Genomic DNA, 18843 nt, shown 5'->3' on the forward strand with positions numbered 1-18843 from the left:
ATTCAAACCTGTTTTAGGTTCTTTTGGAGCTGATTGTTATCTGGCTGAGAAATTCTTCATCCTCATCATCACAGCCAAATCTTTCAGATAGTGATCTGAGTTCATCAGGAGGTAAGACTAGATTGCCATATCTCACTCATAGTTAGCCGCTTTGTTTTTAATGCTTCTTGACAGGTAGGTTTGCCCTCAATAGCTTGGCTTCTTTAGTGAGATAGGAAGAAACCAGAATAGTCGATCATTTTCACGTATGGACATTATAGAACTTTTCATAGTTTTTAGAACTCTAATGTAAATGGTACAAAGAGCAAGCATTGACTCTGATGAGGATGTTGTTGAACCATTCTCGATTGATATTGGAATAATATAGTGGCAGATCGACTATTATCATTTTCATTACTTGATATCACATCCAGGTCCAACGAAGACTAGAAAACCAAGAATAAAGCGAAACAAAATAAGAGCAAACTAACATGAGTATGAGAATCATCTGAAATTCATTATAATCTAAAGTAGCAACAAAGTGAGTCGGAAAGTATATGTTTTCATGTACTGTGATTAAGCTATATATGTACCAGGACCTGGATTCTCTGCTGGCATGAAGGAAGCCTGTTAATGCTAGATCAATTGTGAGCTGAGAAACCTAAGATGGACAAGAGGAGGTTGATGATGTCCATGTATAAGGAGATTGCAGCAATGATGTATTCGTTGTAAGTGTGGCGCTTAATCATTTTCTCAGTGTCAATGACTATAAAGGCTGAGAAGATTGTAGAGGCTATACAACTATATATTGTGTAGGCGATGTTTGGCAGAGGGAAGAAAATCTGCAGGATGAACGCATTGAATAACTTACCTTACAATGGATAAAAAGGGTAAAGATGAGCAAAGGATCAAAATAAAACTAAAGTATCAAGTACCTGAATTGTGATACAAATCAGAAGCACCGGAAGGCATGCAAATAGAAATGGATCAAGGAAGGAAAAATCAAGGCCTTTTCTTGCTGCCCAGAAAGTGTACAATGTGAGCGCGATGACAATGGCAGCAGTAACACTTACAGCTTGTAGCATGGCTCTTCCTGTTTCAGTTGGCGCGCAAGCGCACACACACAAATATCAAATGCTATATATAAGGACTACAAATTGCAGTCACCAGTATTCTCAGGAGCAAGTCAGCATAGAAATTCATTCTTGAAGGACAGATTACCAGAGGCATATGTGTTTTCTTCAGGTCGAGATCAAAATTTTCATAATGCTTATAGGAATGAACAAATTTCAAAGTACATATAGGGCAGTTGGCTAATTCCAAGAGTTGCTATTGTGAATGTATGATATCAGGAACTAATCTTAGAGACCTTTGCCATATCAAACATATTCATATCATGAACTTCAGAATTTAGCCCTAACAAAGTTCAATTGAGAGAACCTAAAGTCTCTCAACGATTCTCTTTTTATTATTATTTTACCCATTATCATGTTGGAAAGAAGTTCAAGTTTAAAATTGCTTTCTTCAAGCATCTGGCATTAAGAACTAAAATTTGCAATAATTATCTGATTTATGATTCATCGAAACGTAAAATTCTTAGGAATGGAATTGTCATATTGCTCACCGTTTGGGATACTAATGTTCGCTTTGAACAACTCATTTTACAGTCTAATGTTCTGAGATGATTGTAATTTAGCAATCAAAATGTGTTCTTCGCTGCCATACGTTATACTTACCATAATAAACTTAGTAAAACAGAGTAACTATTATGTTGGGTTTACATGATCTTGTCTTGTAGATGCGAGTTCTTCAGGGGTCTAAAAACTATAATTACCTTGGCAGTCATAACAGTATATAAATGTATGAGTTTTAGTTGTTTAAAATTCTTAAGGTTGTGTCATCTTTAACAATTTCTTAATTATTCTATCAATCAAGTTCATTCCCGACAGAAAAAGATGTTTCTAAACAGGTTATATAGAGTGATGATGTCACAGTCAGTAAAACTCAAATGATCGTCAAGTAAGGATTGCTAATATTGCGAACTTTGTTAAGCTCATATTTTTACTAGATTAACAGGTAGTTTGTCAGGAACTAAGATGGTGAGGCTTTTCACTTTCACCGTACTATCTTTAGAGGTTATTGTATCTCTAATCATCCTAACATCAATATAAGCATACCATTTTAAGGATTATTCAAAAAAAAAAACTTTGTATACAATATTAGGTATAAGTGTGTCACACATTCGATGTGTACAAATTCACGCAAAATAGTCAGAGTAACCAAAATCAGTATTGAAGTAATTACTATCACCAGCCAAATCGAATATCGACAAAATACAAAAATAAAAACTAGTTCACCACTCTTTTAAACCACAGTGCAGTGCAACAGATGAAGGTACAGAAAAGAATTCGCATTGGAAAAAATTTCTATATTTATCTCTTACCAGCAACAGTCGCGGACGTGACACCGATGCAAAGGCTGATGCTAAGAGTGTAGATCGCCAAGAATACTAGATTGATCGGGTGGCGCTCCCGGAATCGCAGCATGGGCCACATCGCTATCCATGAATCGATCATAAAAGCCAGTCAAAAGAGGCACTAGGAACATTAAAGGTTCCCCATCAAACAATCTATAAATCGAGACGATTACCGAGTAGCGGCAACATCATGATGGCGATGAAGACGCCCAACGCGGCCAGGGTTCGGGAACGGAAGAAGTCGGGGATAGGGTGGACGAAGGAGATCACGGAGGCGACGCCGGCGGTGAAGACGAACTGGGCGCCGATGATCGCGTAGACCTTACGGATGAACATCCAGCGGAGCCGGGGGACCTCAGTCATATTCGGGTACAAATCCGCCGCCGATGCGGCAGTCGCATCCGCCTTTCCAGCCTCGACGTCGACGGTCTCGTTCGAAGCAGTAGGCAGCGCGACCATCTCCGCCTTCTCTGCGATCGCAGGACTCTCCTGCGCCGACATGCTCATCAAATGCCAAAGAGAGGGGATGCGATGGGGAAGGAGATTTGTTGTGTGGATGGAGCAGAGGAAATTTGCAGGAACGGGAGATTTATTAGGGTTACGTGATGTGACCGCGATGAAGGGAGGCAGAAGAAGAACAACAAAAACGGAAAGCGGCGAGTGCAGTTATGTGCGACGACACGAGGTGGTTTTGTTTTCCTTCGCTTTATCAAAGAAGTGGAGAAGCTCTCCGCCCTAATTAAGGCTATTATTGAGTTTTTCTCGGCATTCCTTGGAGTTTATTGAATCTTTTTTTTTTGTATGTATTAGATCATTTAATTAACAACCTTAAAAAAATTTAGTAGTTTGTTTTATATCATTTGTCAATATTAAAACGACAGGTAACTAAATATTCTATCTTTAAGATGATTATAATTTTTATATTAATTTAAAAAATAATTTTACCTAGTGTAAATAAAATGCGAATGGTGCTTTAGACAACTGGTGCTTTAGCAACGACATCGGGACTTAAGCCATCCCCTGACGCCAAATTACGAGGAAAATATTATTAAATTCACTCTCTACATAATCCCCGAGAACCCCATGATTTTCCCTCCCCTGTTGTTCTTGAAGAAAAGATCTTTTAATCTGACCTCTTTGAAGTGGTTGCCTGAACAAGTTGTAGTCTTCAAAACGATCGGAAGAGCAGAGCGAAGGGAATTCTTTTCCTGGCTAAACATGCCAACCGATTAATGCAATGCACTCATTCTTCGATATCAGATGGTCTTCCGATATCAGTTCCCCCAATATCTCCTCATAATTATGATAATGATGTCTGTGGTAGCCTATTCATTCGAAAATCTCATTAATGATAGAACAGGGGTCAAGTTGTGAGCGTAAGATTTATCCTATGTTTCTGAAGATGAGATCAGTCGAGAAATTAAGTAGATAATTTAGCGGTTGCGTAGAAATCTTTTGTACAAATAATGTTTACAAAGGAGCTGCTGCTGTAGCAGCTTGTTCAATCTTCTTGCTACCCGAAAAATGGTCTTCCGTTGCTGTTGGTTTCTTCTCATGGCATGAAGAGCTTGTTGCCGCATTTGCATCGCCATGCCTCGGGGTAGTACTCGAGCAGCACGTTGCGGCTGGGCTGGATGGCGACGTGCACCGGCACGCAGGGGCGGCAGCGGCCGCACCGAGCCCTGCAGGTCGGCGGCCACGAGCCGGGGCCGACGAGTAATCTCCGGCGAGCCACCGAGATGAGCTCCCTGTTCCAAGGCCGCAGCCGAGCCTCTCCAGCTTCCTCAAGAATTCCAGCTAAAGCACTACCTGCACATTGAGATAATCAGGAACATCAATGGCGGATGCATGAGTAAGAACAGTCGACGGCGAGCAAGAATTAATCCTTTCTTTTTTTTCCTCTTTTGGGCGACACGGCGACGGGTGTAGCAATCATTTCCCCTCTGGGGAAGTCTCAAGGAGAGATGGGTTCTTCAGTAGAAATCCATGGACCACAAGGCGGAGCGGTCAGAAGAACAAGTGGCAGAAAGCACTCAAACGCGAGAAGAAGAGAGGTTTTGAGTACGAGCTCGAACACAAGTTCGGATTTTTAAGCTGAGCAGCTCAGTAGAGTAGGCAGAAAAAGGGCCAATAAAGCATAGGCAAGCTATCGGAAATGGATCTCATTACTCTCTCACCGAGTGCGGCAGCCAGGACGAAAAAGGCAAAGACGGCGGAGAGGCGGCGGCGCCGGTGGCACGGGACGACCATTGCCTCTCAGTCTCGGCAGCCTGAGGCGGAGATATTGGAGAGGGGAAGGGAAGTCCCGCAGCGAGCTTTTGGGGGCGGCGACTAGCGAGGCGAAAGGAAAGAGAGAGGCAGCCGGCAGGGAGAAGGCGACACTTGGGGTGCAGTATTGCCCCTTTGGTCGCTTGCATGGGGAGTTTAACTCGGACTAATAGGGCATGCTCGCTGACTGTGAGAGACGCAGCGTGAGCGTGGAATATGGAAAACAAGGATTTTCGAGTGAATTACGAATCATAATTCTGTTCACAAAACGACCGCACCGTGGGACCGAATTCGATGGCGGAGGGCCCAAAAAGGAAGATTCAAATCATGTCTGTCATGTTTTTTTTCCCTTCTCAATTTCAATAACAAATCGTGATTATATATACACAGTTCTTGCTGCCTTGCTGGTGTTCTAAAAGCCTGAATAAGCTGAACAAGCCTCGGGATGACCCTAGTTTATGCTCTCTTTTGTGTGTAAACCTCAGACCATCCACTTATGCTGTCTGTCGTCTTTGGAGCTCATTCCTTAGCTCGTTTGATAGGACATGACAACCTGTGTAGACCCAAATAATTGTGTCCCAACCTTAATGGCATAAAGATCTTACAATTTTTACCAGTAAGAAAAAGAAAAAGGCAGACTTACCTACCACGGGAGACTTGAACGAGGCGATCACGACATTGATTGCAGACTATATTTATAGTACACGATACTGATCCTCCACTGCCTCTGCATGTATGCCTTGACAACCGGAAACTCTGTTTGTGTAGTCGAAAAAACATTGATCCGAGCTTGCATCTTTTCTTGTTTACTTGTCTTAATCAGTTACCATCTCCCTTCAGTTTTGGATTAAAAAGATGATCTGAGTCGCCAGCAAAAAGTCATGTCTCGCAGGAGGAACAGAAGTGAAGCAAACACTTAAGCAGTGAGAACAGAGTAGGAGAAGGAAATGATATAAAAATAGAGGAGACTGGCATGGAAAAACAGAAGCGAAGGCCTATGATATGATACGTGATATATTTATTGGTGAGCAGAAAAGATTGACCCCATGGGCAATAAATGAGGGGTGGCTTTTGGAGGCGTGCATAGCTGTATCACCCTCATCTTTCAGCAGAAGCCAGAGAGCAAATGGCTTGCAGCAACACGCAACAACCAACAAGTTTAATATACGTATAACAGTGGTCTCCGCGTAGGTTGGGCGCTCCTCTTCTCCATTGATCTTCTCCTACTTCTTTTTATTTTTATTTTTAAAAAAGGATTTTTTTTTTCCGCCTTCTTCCGCGAAGAGGGAGAGGAAAGAGAGGAGGCGAGTCGTTTGACTCGTGTGGGGTGGTTTGCACGTGGAGAGGCTGTCAGAGGAGGCAGAGGAGGGAACAGAGGAAGGAAAGAAAACGACGAATTCACGAGCGAGAGCGACGGCGACGGCTTAGCTAGTTGCACTAAATGAGTGGGGCCCTGAGCGGGGTCGGCTCACCTGCTCCTATCGCCAGTCGCCAGGTTCTCAGATGAGCATGGCCCCATCGCTCTCCGCTCCTCTGTTTCACAGTTCACTGCTGAATTCATAGATAGGATCAAGAACTTAGTGTTTGATTGAAAGAAGATCGACATTGTGGTCGCATTAATTTGGACATACGCATTCAAACTTCGTCCTTGTCAGTTTCTTCTGTGTTTTGTTATTATCACTCGATAAATGGTTTCGTTTTGGAAAAAGAACAAGCATGAACCTCAAATAAAGGTGGTACGTAGAGTAGCCATATACTTTTGCTGTGTTGTTGCTGTTTTCTTCCTCTGCTGAAGAATTCAAAACGAGAGAGATTCTGCTGCTCTTTCTCTCTGCCATTTCATGCCCTCACTCAACATATCTTCACTACTCACATCATCCTTTTGTTTGTTCAAACAGAAGAACAATTAAAGATTTCTGTTGCTGCAAACATGGACGATGCATGTGGCCGTCGTTCGTTGGAGATCCCCCTTGCAACCTAAACTCCAGGCTGATGATCTGTTTCTGTCTCTCTGCGTTCTTCTGGTTCTCCACCAGCAGTAAGCTTCGTGAGGCGACTTGTGTTTAGTAAGGTGGAAGGGGTGACTTGAAGTTGCAGAGGGAAGGCCTACCACATAGCCATGCTTGCTGTTAGTGTGGTCATTTCAACAGTCCTCCTTCTTCAGCCAGTTTTGTCCGCACCTGAAAGTAAACTCGGAAAGGGAAATGAGAGCTCTTCCTTTTTCTTATCCATGCTTTTCCAGGCTGTCATTTAAGTAAGCAGGTTCCTGGTGGGCTATACATTTGGGCCCGATGAGTTGGGCCTAGCTGGGAAGAGAGCTGCTGTTTAAATTATAGATTTTTTATTTATAAAACTAATTTGTAGAATATTTAAAAAAAAAATAATACCCAAAGTTGAATATTTCAAACATTTAATTTCTAAAACTATATTTTTTTTACTGTAAAACAACTTACAGCTTCTTTTATATCATTTTAGAAGGAAAAAAAAATTAAAAGAATATTATATGAGTGCATTGTGGTAAAATGCCTTAACCTGAATAAGGAAAACAACATTTTATTATTCTTCATTATTTATCCTTTGATTAAATAAACTCTAGGATCATTTTAAGGAATAAATAAATAAATCCTGAGGTGTGAATAAAAAAATTTTCCTATTTAAATGTATAGAAGAAAATAACCCTAAACATTTACTTACGCTTTTTAGGTAGGGCACATTTAGTTGACTGACTCTTAATTATTTAGGAAAAAAAAAATTAAAAAGGCATCCCTCATTTGTTAAATCGTCATATGGGCACCTATTTTCTGAAAAATATCAAATGGACGTGTCATTTAATGTGAAGTGCCTAAAATATCCTTAATATAGATCTAGTTTAAAAATTTATATTTCTAAACTAGGTTTAAGGGCTACTATATATTATAGCAGTTACTTACCAATTGTTACATTTTATAGAAGCTAGCAATTAACTGTATTATATTATGCAAGCAAGCATTCAATTATTATCCATTGTAACAGCTACTTGTTAGTTTTGAATAATTGATCATGATTAAAAGACGTTCATTTGAAATTTAGTAAGTGTTATGGAGTCTCCTTCGTTTATTTTCCTTATTGAAATATTATTTTAACTACGTTGTCACTCTCAAAAAAGCAAAACCAAAATAAAATAATGATCATGTTGCATAAGTTAGCAACTAGCTGTTATACATTGTAAAAGCTATTTGCTAGTTTTTACACGCACGATTGTGAATTGTGAACAGCTAATATTTATCTGAAATGTAGTGAATGTCATAGAGTCCCCTTCATTTGTTTAGTTCAATGAAATGTTGATTTAACTATGTTATTACTCTCCAATAAAAAAAAATTAACATGAGATAATGACATTTTGTAGAAGTTAGCAACCAATTGCTACACATTGTAGCAGTCGTCTACTAATTTCTATATGACTTATCATGATTAAATAATGTTCATTTGAAATATAGGGTGTCATGGAGTCTCATTCTTTTGTTCAACTCATTGAAATATTATTTTAACTATGCTAATAATCTCAAAGAAGTAAAATCAAAATAAGATAGTGATCAATATTGCAAGAGCTAGCAACCAGCCATTACATATTATAGAAGCTACATATTAGCTTCTAAACATTCGATCATGATCAGATAATATTCATTTGAAATGTAATAATTATCATGGAATCTTCTTCATTTGTTTTACTCATTAAAATATTATTTTAATTAGGTATTCACTCTCCAATAAGCAAAACCAACTTTTGATAATGACACTTTATAGAAGCTAACAACCAATTATTATATATTGTAGCAACTGATTGTGAGTTTCTACGCAGTCGATCATATTTAGGAGATGTTCATATAATGTTCATAAGATGCATACTTGTCAAGAAACAGCATCACAAAAACATGATAAGAGTTTAACTTATCTAAGAAAATCTAAAAACAAGATAATTAGAAAAAAAAAAAACGGTCAATATAAATAAGATTATAAAAATCCTACAAAAATGGATTTAGTTCCTTGATAAAATAAGAAAATATGTAGTATTTTTAGCTATATGTACGGGAAAAAAACAAAACCCATATTGCAAGAAAATGTTAAACCCTAAACTAAACAAGGGAAGAAGAAGGTAGAAAAGTATTAGGTTGAAGCTCCAAGAGAATGATAAATAATAAATTAGCTAATTGTCGATTATATTGTTTTTGGTTTGATAAACCTTAAAACTAAGTCTAGACTATAGTTCAAACCCTAAACTCTTAAATCTGGCTTAGAAATATAAAATTTTAAATCAGACATATATTAAGGGTATTTAGGCTATTTCACTTTAAATGAGGCTGTCATTTGATCTTTTTTTATTTTTAGAAAAGAAGTATTCATTTAACATTTTTTATTGGTAGTTGGTATCAGGTATTTAACTTACACCAATTAATCTTAAGGTGATTGGTCCGATCTTATAGAAGTTTTCCACTATCCATCAGAGTAAATCGGGAAGCACTCACACTAGTAAACGCAACAGTCCATCAACCCAGCAATCTTAGGTCAACTGCTCATTAAGAGAAATTTATTCGTTAATTCGCTGAACTGTGGCTCAATCTTTAAATGCCTAGAAAACTAAGAAGGTGTCCTGTCGCTTGTCAGGGGTAAAGAAAAAATATATTCGTCTAACTATTATAAAGTAACACCGAACTTGGGATGATAGACCCGTTCCCACAGAAATTTCCCATCGATCACTAGAGTAAATCGAGAAGCACCTATGTATTGGTGCAAGAAGCCCCAGATGATCGAACTTGAGTTTTGATAATGACAAAAAGTTCAAAGTTAAGTGTAATTATTATTTTAATAAGTTAAACTGGGTGTACAAGAAAGTCCTAAGTGATATTAGGTAAAGGGAAAGACCTAGCTACGGTTAAGCAATGAAGTCCTGGTCCAGGGGACTAGGCAAAGTCTTGACAAGTGGAGGACGTTGGATGAAATCCTAGAGTCGAGGATGCTAGGTAAAATCTTAAGGGTCGCGGACACCAGGTGGAAGACTGGACGGGTCGGGGATCAGACGTCCAGCATGAAGTTCTGATGTCTCGGACGCTGAGTAAAATTCCAAACAGTCTAGAGGACCGGTCTGGCAAAAGGTAATTTCTCCTAAGAGAAGCAGGTGAGGACGCATTCCCCGAAGGGAGAACAATAGACATCGATCCGACCTAGAGTTTCAACAAAACTCAAAGTCAGGATCGAATAGTTTGAAAGCTGTCAAAATCATAATTTATATATTATGTATTGCTTGGACTAACTTTTTTTTGTAGAAAGGATATTTCAGCAAAAAAACTGACCCGGGCACCTAGAGGGGGTCCCAGCGCTCAGACTCCGAGCGCTCGGAGTTGCTCCGGGCACCCGGGAAGGCTTCGGCGAAGAGGAGCCCTCGGGAGGATACCTTGCTAGGCGCCTTGGTGGTCCAGGCTCTCGGAGTTGCTCCAGGCCCCCCAAACGACCAAAAGTCGATCTGCACGGTGAGCTGGAGCACGATGACTGGCCGACCTACATAACAGTCCAGGCACCAGGGGGTTGTTATGGCGCTCGTAGGTGGATGAGTTTTGTCGGATCGAGTTTCAATGAGAGTATGCCATGTCAGCCCTATGGGGGTGCCCGGGAGAGGTTCCAGGCACCTAGAGTGGGCTATAAAAGGAGGATTAGACCAGCATCTAAAACACAACATTTCAAGCATCTTCGACTTTTGCACGTTGCTTTGATAAAGTCTGTACGACACCCGAAAGCTGCTCCGATGATGACTAGATCAAAGATCTAATTCTCTAAGCCGTTGGTATTATTTTTAAACTGATACTCAAAATTGTAATCATTCTTCTAATTCTTGTAACTTTCCGATTGATTAGTATTTGCCCACCGAAAGCACTCTCACGTGCGGGCCTTAGAGTAGGAGTCGCAACAGGCTCCGAACCAAGCAAATCTTGATTTGTTAGCATTATTTTTTTCTTTATGCCTTTATTCCGTTGCCATTATTCTCGAGTTTTGAAACAAATGTGCCACGAGCGCTATTCACTCCCCCTCTAGCTCAACAATCATACTTTTGGTATTGGAGCAGGGCCACTTCGAATCGGTGAAACCACCATTCAAGTAATTTTTTCATTGTATTATTTTTAAAATTTTTGAAATCAATCGGAATCAATACAATTACCCCTTCCGATCATTTTTCTCGCAATTGAGTTTTTTTCCGCCGAAGTTGGTACAATACCACTCAAGTTCTTTTAAGTTTGTCATAAGTTCTTTATTTCACACTACTAATCCAATACCAAGTCTATTTGTTTTGTTGTGTAATAGATTTATTTTTCAAATGACACATCAAGAAGGCTATAGCACCGCACGCCCACCACTCTTCTACAGCGAAGATTTTGTCTACTTAAAGAGTCAAATGGAGTACCATCTCAAAACACAAGTTAAAATGTGGATCAACATCCAAACCGGCTTCGGACTTCCACTTGACGTCACTAGAAAACCAGAGTCTCATGCGAAAATTGGGACCAAAGCATAATGAAAAAGATAAAAGCCGATGCAAAGGCAACTCAGACCCTCTAATATGGCTTAACCAAAGAAGAGTTGAATTGGATATGCCCCTTCAACATTGCCAAGGAATTATGGGAAAAGCTAATTGAGTTGCACGAGGGCACCTCCGATACTAAGGTAAGCAAACGAGACTTAATTTTAAATAAGTTATACACTATTAAAATATAGGATGGTGAGTCGGCAAGTCAATTCTATGCTCGGATCCAAGACCTGCTGAATGGTCTTCACACAATTGGTCAGAAGGTGGAAAATCATGATGTTATAAGGTATGCTTTTAACGCTTTTCCAAGGAACACTTTGTGGGCATCCATGGTGGATGCTTACAAACTTTCTAATGATCTCTCTTTAATTAGGTTAGATGAATTGTTCTAGGAATTTGAACTTCACGAACAGACGAATGCACATCCAATTGAGAAAGGTATTGTGCCGGTTGTAGGTATAAGCAAGGCAAAGGAATCTAGGCACAAGCGACGGATCGAACCCGAGTCTGAAGATAAATTGGACTTAGAAGACTACAACGAAATCACTGCCGAGCTCATTAACCTAGTACAAAAACTATGCAAGAAAAAGAAGAGCTTCACAAAATGGGAGATCAAGAAAGTAATTCAGTCAAAAATAAAACAATCGAGTCAAAACTCAACTCGAAGGTCAAATCAGAAGTCACCTGCTACAGGTGCAACAAAAAGGGACACATTAAGGCGAATTGTCCAAACCTGAAGGAAGCGAAGAAGCAATGGAGGAAGAAGGTGTTACAAGCAATGTGGGATGAATCTTCATTAGAAGATTCTGACAAAGATCTCGAACAGACAATCTTCCTCGCGCTTCCGCTTCCGGCTCGAGAATAAGTCATCAAATCCGAGTCCAAGACAAAATCAGAAGCTGAGTCTGTGCGAAGCCACGGATCCGTATCCGGTTCAGAAGGTTCCCAAACCACTATAAGTATTTCTTTAATTAGATCACATAATGTAATTCATACTTGTCAAGAAAGTTGGCTAAATCCAACCTCTAGATCAAGTCACTCCAAGAGAAGGTCAAAGCCCTCAAGGAAAAGACTAACTCAAGTTTATTAACTAATGAGACACAAATTGGAACTTCAACTCAAGTCCAACTTGAGGAAGAAAATTTCAATCTGAGAACTTAAGTTAAAGAACTTAAGGAAACGTTAGAACGGTTCACTTTGGGTTCCAAGAACCTTGACCTAATTCTTGGGAAGCAAAGGGTTGTATACAACCGAACCGGACTTGAGAATAAGGTCAAACATAAATTTAAATCTTACCTGTCCCTTGTTAATTGAACAAATAGAAAAGTAGTGCAAGCATGGGTCCTCAAGTCTAACTTGGTTAATCAAGTTGGATTTGCTCAATATTAGATTCCCAAGGATCAAATTTACTACCTTGATAGACCTTATCGAGACTATGATCCAGGGGAAGTCAATAAAAAGACCATCTTCATTATTAGATAAACTTATTTGAAGTTTGTTTTACTACTTTTCTTATACATGCTTAGATTAGGATAGATAAGAACTTAGACTTGATCAACACTTGTTTAGTTACACCAAAGAATCTCAAAAAAAAATTAAATATTTAATTTCTTTAAAAGGTTTTGTCTTGAAGTGGTTGTTGCTCTAATATCCAAGAAGGTCTAGTGCATCGCCATAGCTTAGAAGTCAATTATTGAAATAAATGTTTAATTAACTAACTATTAAACCTTAGTCTAACTCAAATATAAATCAATTCTTAGATTTTTAATTTAAATTAAAGAAAAAATTAACCATTTCACAAAACTTATAAGGTTCCCCGATTGATAATCTAGATAAAGGTGAGATGGACTTAAGTTTAAAATAAAAATTAGTTAACTTAAAAAAAATCTAATTAAATTTAAATTAACTTAAATTACTTAAACCAAATCTAATTAAACTTAAATTAACCAAATCTAATTAAACTTAAATTGAACTTAAATAAAATCAAACCTAACTCAATTAAAATCAAATTAAACTTAAATCAAATCAAACTTAAATCAAATTAAACTTAATTCAAATCAAATTAAAATTAACTTAAATCAAATTAAACTTAAATCTAATCAAATTAAATTAGATCAACTTAAAACTTAATCTAACTTAACATAAATTAAACTCAATCAACCATCTCACAATCATCCATAGGTATAACATGATTGACAACCTAAACTATGTGAGATGGAAAATAAAGGATTGATTGATAATCTATTTAAATTGGATTCAAATCAAATACTTTATGTGTAGGAACAAAATGATTTGGATAATGGTAGTGGATGCTCCAGGCACATGACTGGAGACCGATTGAAGTTCCCTAAGCTAAAACTCAAGAACTTAGGGTTAGTTGCATCTGATAATGACGAAAAATTTAAAGTAATTGAAACAAGTAATATCGAACTAAGTTCCGATTTTATTATTCGAAAAATCTTATTAGTTGATAAATTCAATTTTAACTTACTTAGCATAAGTCAACTGTGTGACTCTGGATACTTAGTAACCTTTTCTAACTTTGATTGTTTAATTAAAAATATTGAAATACTGAAATTACACTTAAGGAAATTAGAAAAAAAAATAATATTTACCCAATTAACCTACCAATCTCCTTACTAAAGTGTCTCTTGACACAACAAGAGGAAATCAAATTGTAGCACATCAAAAAGGGGGAGATTGAAATTTTTGTTCCTATACTTATTTGCAAAATAATTAGTGTCATTGAAATTTTCTTCACTTATTTATTATATTACATTTTGTTTTAACCTTAACTTTAACTCAAGTTGATGCACATAAAAAAAGGGGAGATTGTAAGTATCCTATGACAGTTTTGATGTGATCAACCGAGTTAAGTTAGGTCATGTTTGTGTTTTATGCCTTGTGTCTAAGTGTGCAAGAACTTAGGAGCACAAGAAGTTGAGCGGAAGACATAGCGGACGAGAAGGATGGTGTGGGAAGCGACTCGATGACTTGGTACATTCGAAGGACGAGAAGCTACGGAAGAGTACGTCGACAGAGAGAAGGACGAGCGTGGCGCTTCCGAGGGACGAGAAGCCAGAATGGAAATCTGTTTGAGGAGAAGTCCAGAAGATGAGTTTGGTGAGCCCAAATTTAGATGACCAAAATCACTCAAGCGAGTAAAGAAGCGAAAAAGCAACCAAAGTTAAAAAAGCTATTTTTTGCTAGTCCCTGTGCCTAGACTACTCCAGGCCCCTCGACTCTGGGCGCCTGAACTCAGTTCATGTGCCCCGTCTGGGCTGCCCAGCCCAAGTGCCTTCTACTCAGTGGAAGGCGCCTCTAAGTAGCTATTTGGCTACCGTTGCATAGAGGATAAAGTTTTATCATCTTGAAGGTACCCTAGACCTCTTTGGAGGTGCCTCCGAGCAATGGATAGGTTTTTCTAGAGGCTATAAAAAGATCTCTGGAGCTAGGAATTGAATAGCAATTAAACTACAAGTCTTGTAATCACTTCCTAGTCTTTCTTGTGAGCTGTCAACGTCTGTAAGAGGCTACTCCGCCTTCAATAAAGGAGCTTTTCTAATGGAGCACTTTCAAAGCCTTGGATTAACAACCACTTAGGTTGTAACCAAGTAATTCCTAACCTCTTCTTTATTTTAGTTGTTCAGTTTATTTTTATTTAAATTAATTGTGCTTACTAATCAAAGTCCAAAGAACGAAAAAGGTTTTTTTTTTAATTTCTGCAAGTAATTCACCCCCCTCTTGTCAGCCGCATCAGGACCAACACTTTCCACCTACCTAGTATTCACTAGGACTTTTACTTTGCTTAAAAATCACTTAGGACTTTTCTGCACACTTAATCAAACTTATTAGAACCACAATAATCCTTAACTTTGAACCCTTTGTCATTATCAAAACTTGAGTTTGATCATCTGGTGCTTCCTGCACCAGCACTTATGAACCGGATAATTCTAAAAAATGACTCCTGGACCTAGACCTAATCACAAAAACTAGAGAAAAGGAAGTTGCTTGACAAGCAAGTCATTCCTCATGCTTTTCAAATCAGAGACCTAGTTTAGAAGAAGGTCAAGCCAGTTGGTGACGTTAATAAATTGGAACCCCAATGGGAGGACCCTTCTAGGTAATCTTGTTGGTGCAATCTACCTCTAGGGTTTCGATGTTTGATAATATACCTAAGTTTAGTCAATTTGAACAAAGATTGATCCAAACAGGACTTGATGTTTGGAAGAGAGAAGTCTAGTCAGGACTAGATAACTAGCAAAGATAAGTCCTACCCAAAGAATAGGCAGGTGAGAAGTCTACTGAGTGACTAGTCATAACTAGAGGTTAGGCAAAGTGGAAGTCTTGGTGAGTGAAGCTAGGCCCTAGTGAGTGAAGCTAGGTGATGGAAGTCCGAGTGAGTGAAGTCATGCCCTAGTGAGTGAAGGTAGGTAGTGGAAGTCTTGATGAGTAAGGTCGGACCCTAGTAAGTGAAGCTAGGTGGTGGAAGTCCTGGTGAGTGAAGTCAGGCAATGGAAGTCTTAGTAAGTGAAGCTGGGCAACCCTAGGAGAGGTAACCCTAGGTTATATGTGATTGACTAGTTTCCGGTCGACCGCGCACAGTCGACCAGACCAGCGAATCTTGAAATCTGTTAACACTGTCTTACTTTACTGTTTTATCTATTATGCTAACTCAGTGTTGCAGGAAAGTCCAGCTAGGTCAACGGGTCGATCAGATAGCTGGCATGAAGTCCAGATAGGTCGACAGGATGACCAGATGTCTGGTAAGACGGTAAGTTAAGGTAAGTCACTAGAAGAGAGTAACTTTGTAAGGACGTGTTCCCCGTTTGAGGGAACAGTAGACGTCGATTCAACTTAGATCCATTTGGGAAATCTAAGTTGAGATCTTGACTAGATTATGGTCTCGAGGAGATAGAATCTAATTACTACTCTATTTGTTATACTGTGCTAACTTTATTTTGCAGGGTAGTATAATTTTTATTGCCTCGGACTAACCTTTTCTTGCAGGAAAAAGAGTTGCTAGAAAAGGGGTTCGGGCGCCCGGAACTGGTCTAGGTGCCCGGAATGCCCGAAGTTATCTCGTCGCTAGAGTGTAGCACACTGATTGGTTGGCCGACGTCATGGTCCAGGTGCCCGGAATGGATCCAAGGGCCCAAAATTACTTATATAATCAGTCTTCCACCAAGAGCCAAACACAACTTTCTACTACGATTACTCTCTTGCGCGCTACTCCAAAGATGCTCCTACAACGCTGCGAAGCTCCTCCGACAACCTACGACTTAATTTCATTTTCCTTGTTGTCGGTATTTTTTATTGTTCATTACTAAATTGTGTAATACTTTTTGCAAATTATTAGTGATTGCCCAACGAAAGCACTTTCACGTGCGAGCCTTGGAGTAGAAGTCGACGAAAGCTCCGAACCAAGTAAAATTGATTTGATAGCATTGCTTCAATTTTTCTCTTCCGCTGTGTACTCGATTTAATTTACGATTTTCGATGATAGCTATTCACCCTCCCTCCCTCTAGCGAACTTTACGATCCAACAAATGTATAAGAATGCTTCTAGTGCATACTATTTGGTAAAAGCCAACGGCAAGTAACTCAATTTCCCGTGGAGCGCCAACCACTTAAAGCATTATTCATCTTAAATCGATTCAGTATCTTTAAATTATCCTTTTAGGACTATGCTTTATTTTTGTCATTCTTTATCAACAAATAAACATTTTTTGCTAGATTCAGATCCTCTCGCCTTTGTCTTTTTTAGGGCCCGAACTCCCCCGACTAGGACAAAGTCGAGATCAAGATCCTTTAGTCTACAATAACAATCTCCCCTTCACAAAAGGGTCGAGCGAGTATCATATCGTATTATTTTTTTTAGGGCTCAAACTCCCCTGACTCAGACAGAGTCAGGGTCGATATACTTTAGGTTGTGATAGCAACCTCCACTTCGTACATGGGTTGGGCGTGTATCATATCGCCTTGTCATTTTCAGGGCTCAAACTCCCCCCGACTCGAATATTGTCGGGGTCAAAATTCTTTAGGCTGCGATAGCAGCCTCCCCTTTGCACAAGGATCAAGCGCATGGAATAAATCAAATCTCAGTAATCATTACCTAGTAAAGGACACTTAGTCTTTTCTACTGTGGGTCACATCACATTAATGTGATGCAACTTCGAATACAGACTGATGCCTTCTAGACTCAAGAAGCAAGATAGATGACACGGGCGGCATGTTTAAAAGGAGTGATTGTATTTAAAGATATAATAATAGAGGCATACTGATATTTAATACATAATTTCTTCAGAAATACCTAAGGAATTGTCGCGTAGCTTGAGCGGTCAAGGTAGCTAGAATTAGCCCATTTTGTCACACAACAGTTTAGTCAGTCGGACTCTCACCTCCTTCGACTAGACTTAAAAAGGTAACTTATGATTCGGGGGTAATCAGAGAGTGCCACATGGATAAGGGAGGTTAGTGATCCTACTGAGGTGTCGGTTTAGCTAGGCTAATGGAAAATTGAATTTGCTTCGTCTTCTTGGCAATCTTGACTCTTTGGCCCTCAACTTTGTGGTACCCCCAACTTCATGGCATCCCCGACTCCTTGGCACCCTCAACTCCATGACACCCCATCTCTTTGGGCGCTCGTCTTCTTGATACCTCAATGCAAAATCTCAGATTATTTCTGGAAAAGAATAACAATCACACAAATCTTGGATTATAAAGGAAAATGATAATAATCGCACAAATTATTTTAGGAAAATGATAACAGCATGAATCTCAAGACAAGGGGAAAACAACAACCATCATCCTATAAAAGGTGATCCACCCCTACGAGCACAGGTACGCGTACACATGCATTCGAAACCCTAAACTCCTTTTCATTCTACTTCTTGTTTGTGCGTCGAGAAACCTCCTGATCGTCATTTTAATTCTCTTTCTTTTATCTTCTTCTGTTTAGGTTCCAGCAAATCTACTAGCCAATTCTCATTGCTAGGCGATTGGCGATCAAGTTAGCATCCCATCAACTCACCGATGGTTCATTCATCGGCATTCTCCGGTAGGATCAACCGCCAAAGGCCAAATTGATCTACGTGTGGCATATTCATGATACTTCTATTGATAAAAGATGGGGATAGCTCTCTCTGCCCTTATTCATGGTATCATAATTTGCTTTGAAGAATTGATTGACGGACCCATCAAAAGAAATCCTAGTTTTGGAGTATGTATTCATTCTTCCGATGTACTTTGTTTCTGGATGATTCATCTTTTCCCTTATCCTTTAACAGAGAGCCAACCATGAAATCTGAAGCTTCTTGTAGAGTGACAAGCATTTTCAGTGACTCCTCCAGATCCATGGCTCCTTTCAGAAGCTCCCTTTCCATTTTGATTGAAACCTTATCAAAGTGTGAGCTGTTGGAACATGTTTCGAGGACTCTATTCGACTTCTGAACGCGTGATACTTCATTGATTTGCAAGTTGGACAAGAATGGTGGCATGAATCTTCATAATGTTCAGCAAGTGTTTTCAGTACAATGTAGGGCCACTGTGTGTGATAAACTCATTA

The 18843-nt window shown here is 39.1% G+C and overlaps 2 protein-coding genes across 4 annotated transcripts; both read right to left on the minus strand.

The window, feature by feature from the left end:
• Positions 1-471: 471 nt before the first annotated feature.
• On the minus strand, positions 472-3199 carry LOC122033465 (protein LIFEGUARD 1-like). Its single transcript, XM_042592488.1, has 4 exons — positions 2629-3199; positions 2423-2536; positions 915-1072; positions 472-821 (listed from the first exon to the last, which is right to left on the minus strand). The coding sequence occupies exons 1-4, from the start codon at positions 2960-2962 to the stop codon at positions 621-623; spliced, it is 807 nt and encodes a 268-aa protein (XP_042448422.1). The 5' UTR covers positions 2963-3199; the 3' UTR covers positions 472-620.
• Positions 3200-3875: 676 nt separating this feature from the next.
• LOC122034491 (EPIDERMAL PATTERNING FACTOR-like protein 4) lies at positions 3876-5773 on the minus strand. Of its 3 annotated transcripts, none has more exons than XM_042593768.1 (3): positions 5367-5773; positions 4346-5276; positions 3876-4264 (listed from the first exon to the last, which is right to left on the minus strand). In XM_042593768.1, exons 2-3 carry the CDS (start codon positions 4389-4391, stop codon positions 4008-4010), a joined length of 303 nt encoding a protein of 100 aa, XP_042449702.1. In that variant the 5' UTR covers positions 4392-5276; positions 5367-5773; the 3' UTR covers positions 3876-4007. The 3 variants fall into 3 exon arrangements, with proteins under 3 accessions (XP_042449702.1, XP_042449704.1, XP_042449703.1); XM_042593770.1 differs by having other exon boundaries at positions 4633-5276; positions 5371-5762; XM_042593769.1 differs by having other exon boundaries at positions 4633-5276; positions 5367-5762.
• Positions 5774-18843: the final 13070 nt, after the last annotated feature.

Source organism: Zingiber officinale, chromosome 11B (assembly GCF_018446385.1).
Source record: "Zingiber officinale cultivar Zhangliang chromosome 11B, Zo_v1.1, whole genome shotgun sequence".
NCBI classification, from domain to species: domain Eukaryota; kingdom Viridiplantae; phylum Streptophyta; class Magnoliopsida; order Zingiberales; family Zingiberaceae; genus Zingiber; species Zingiber officinale.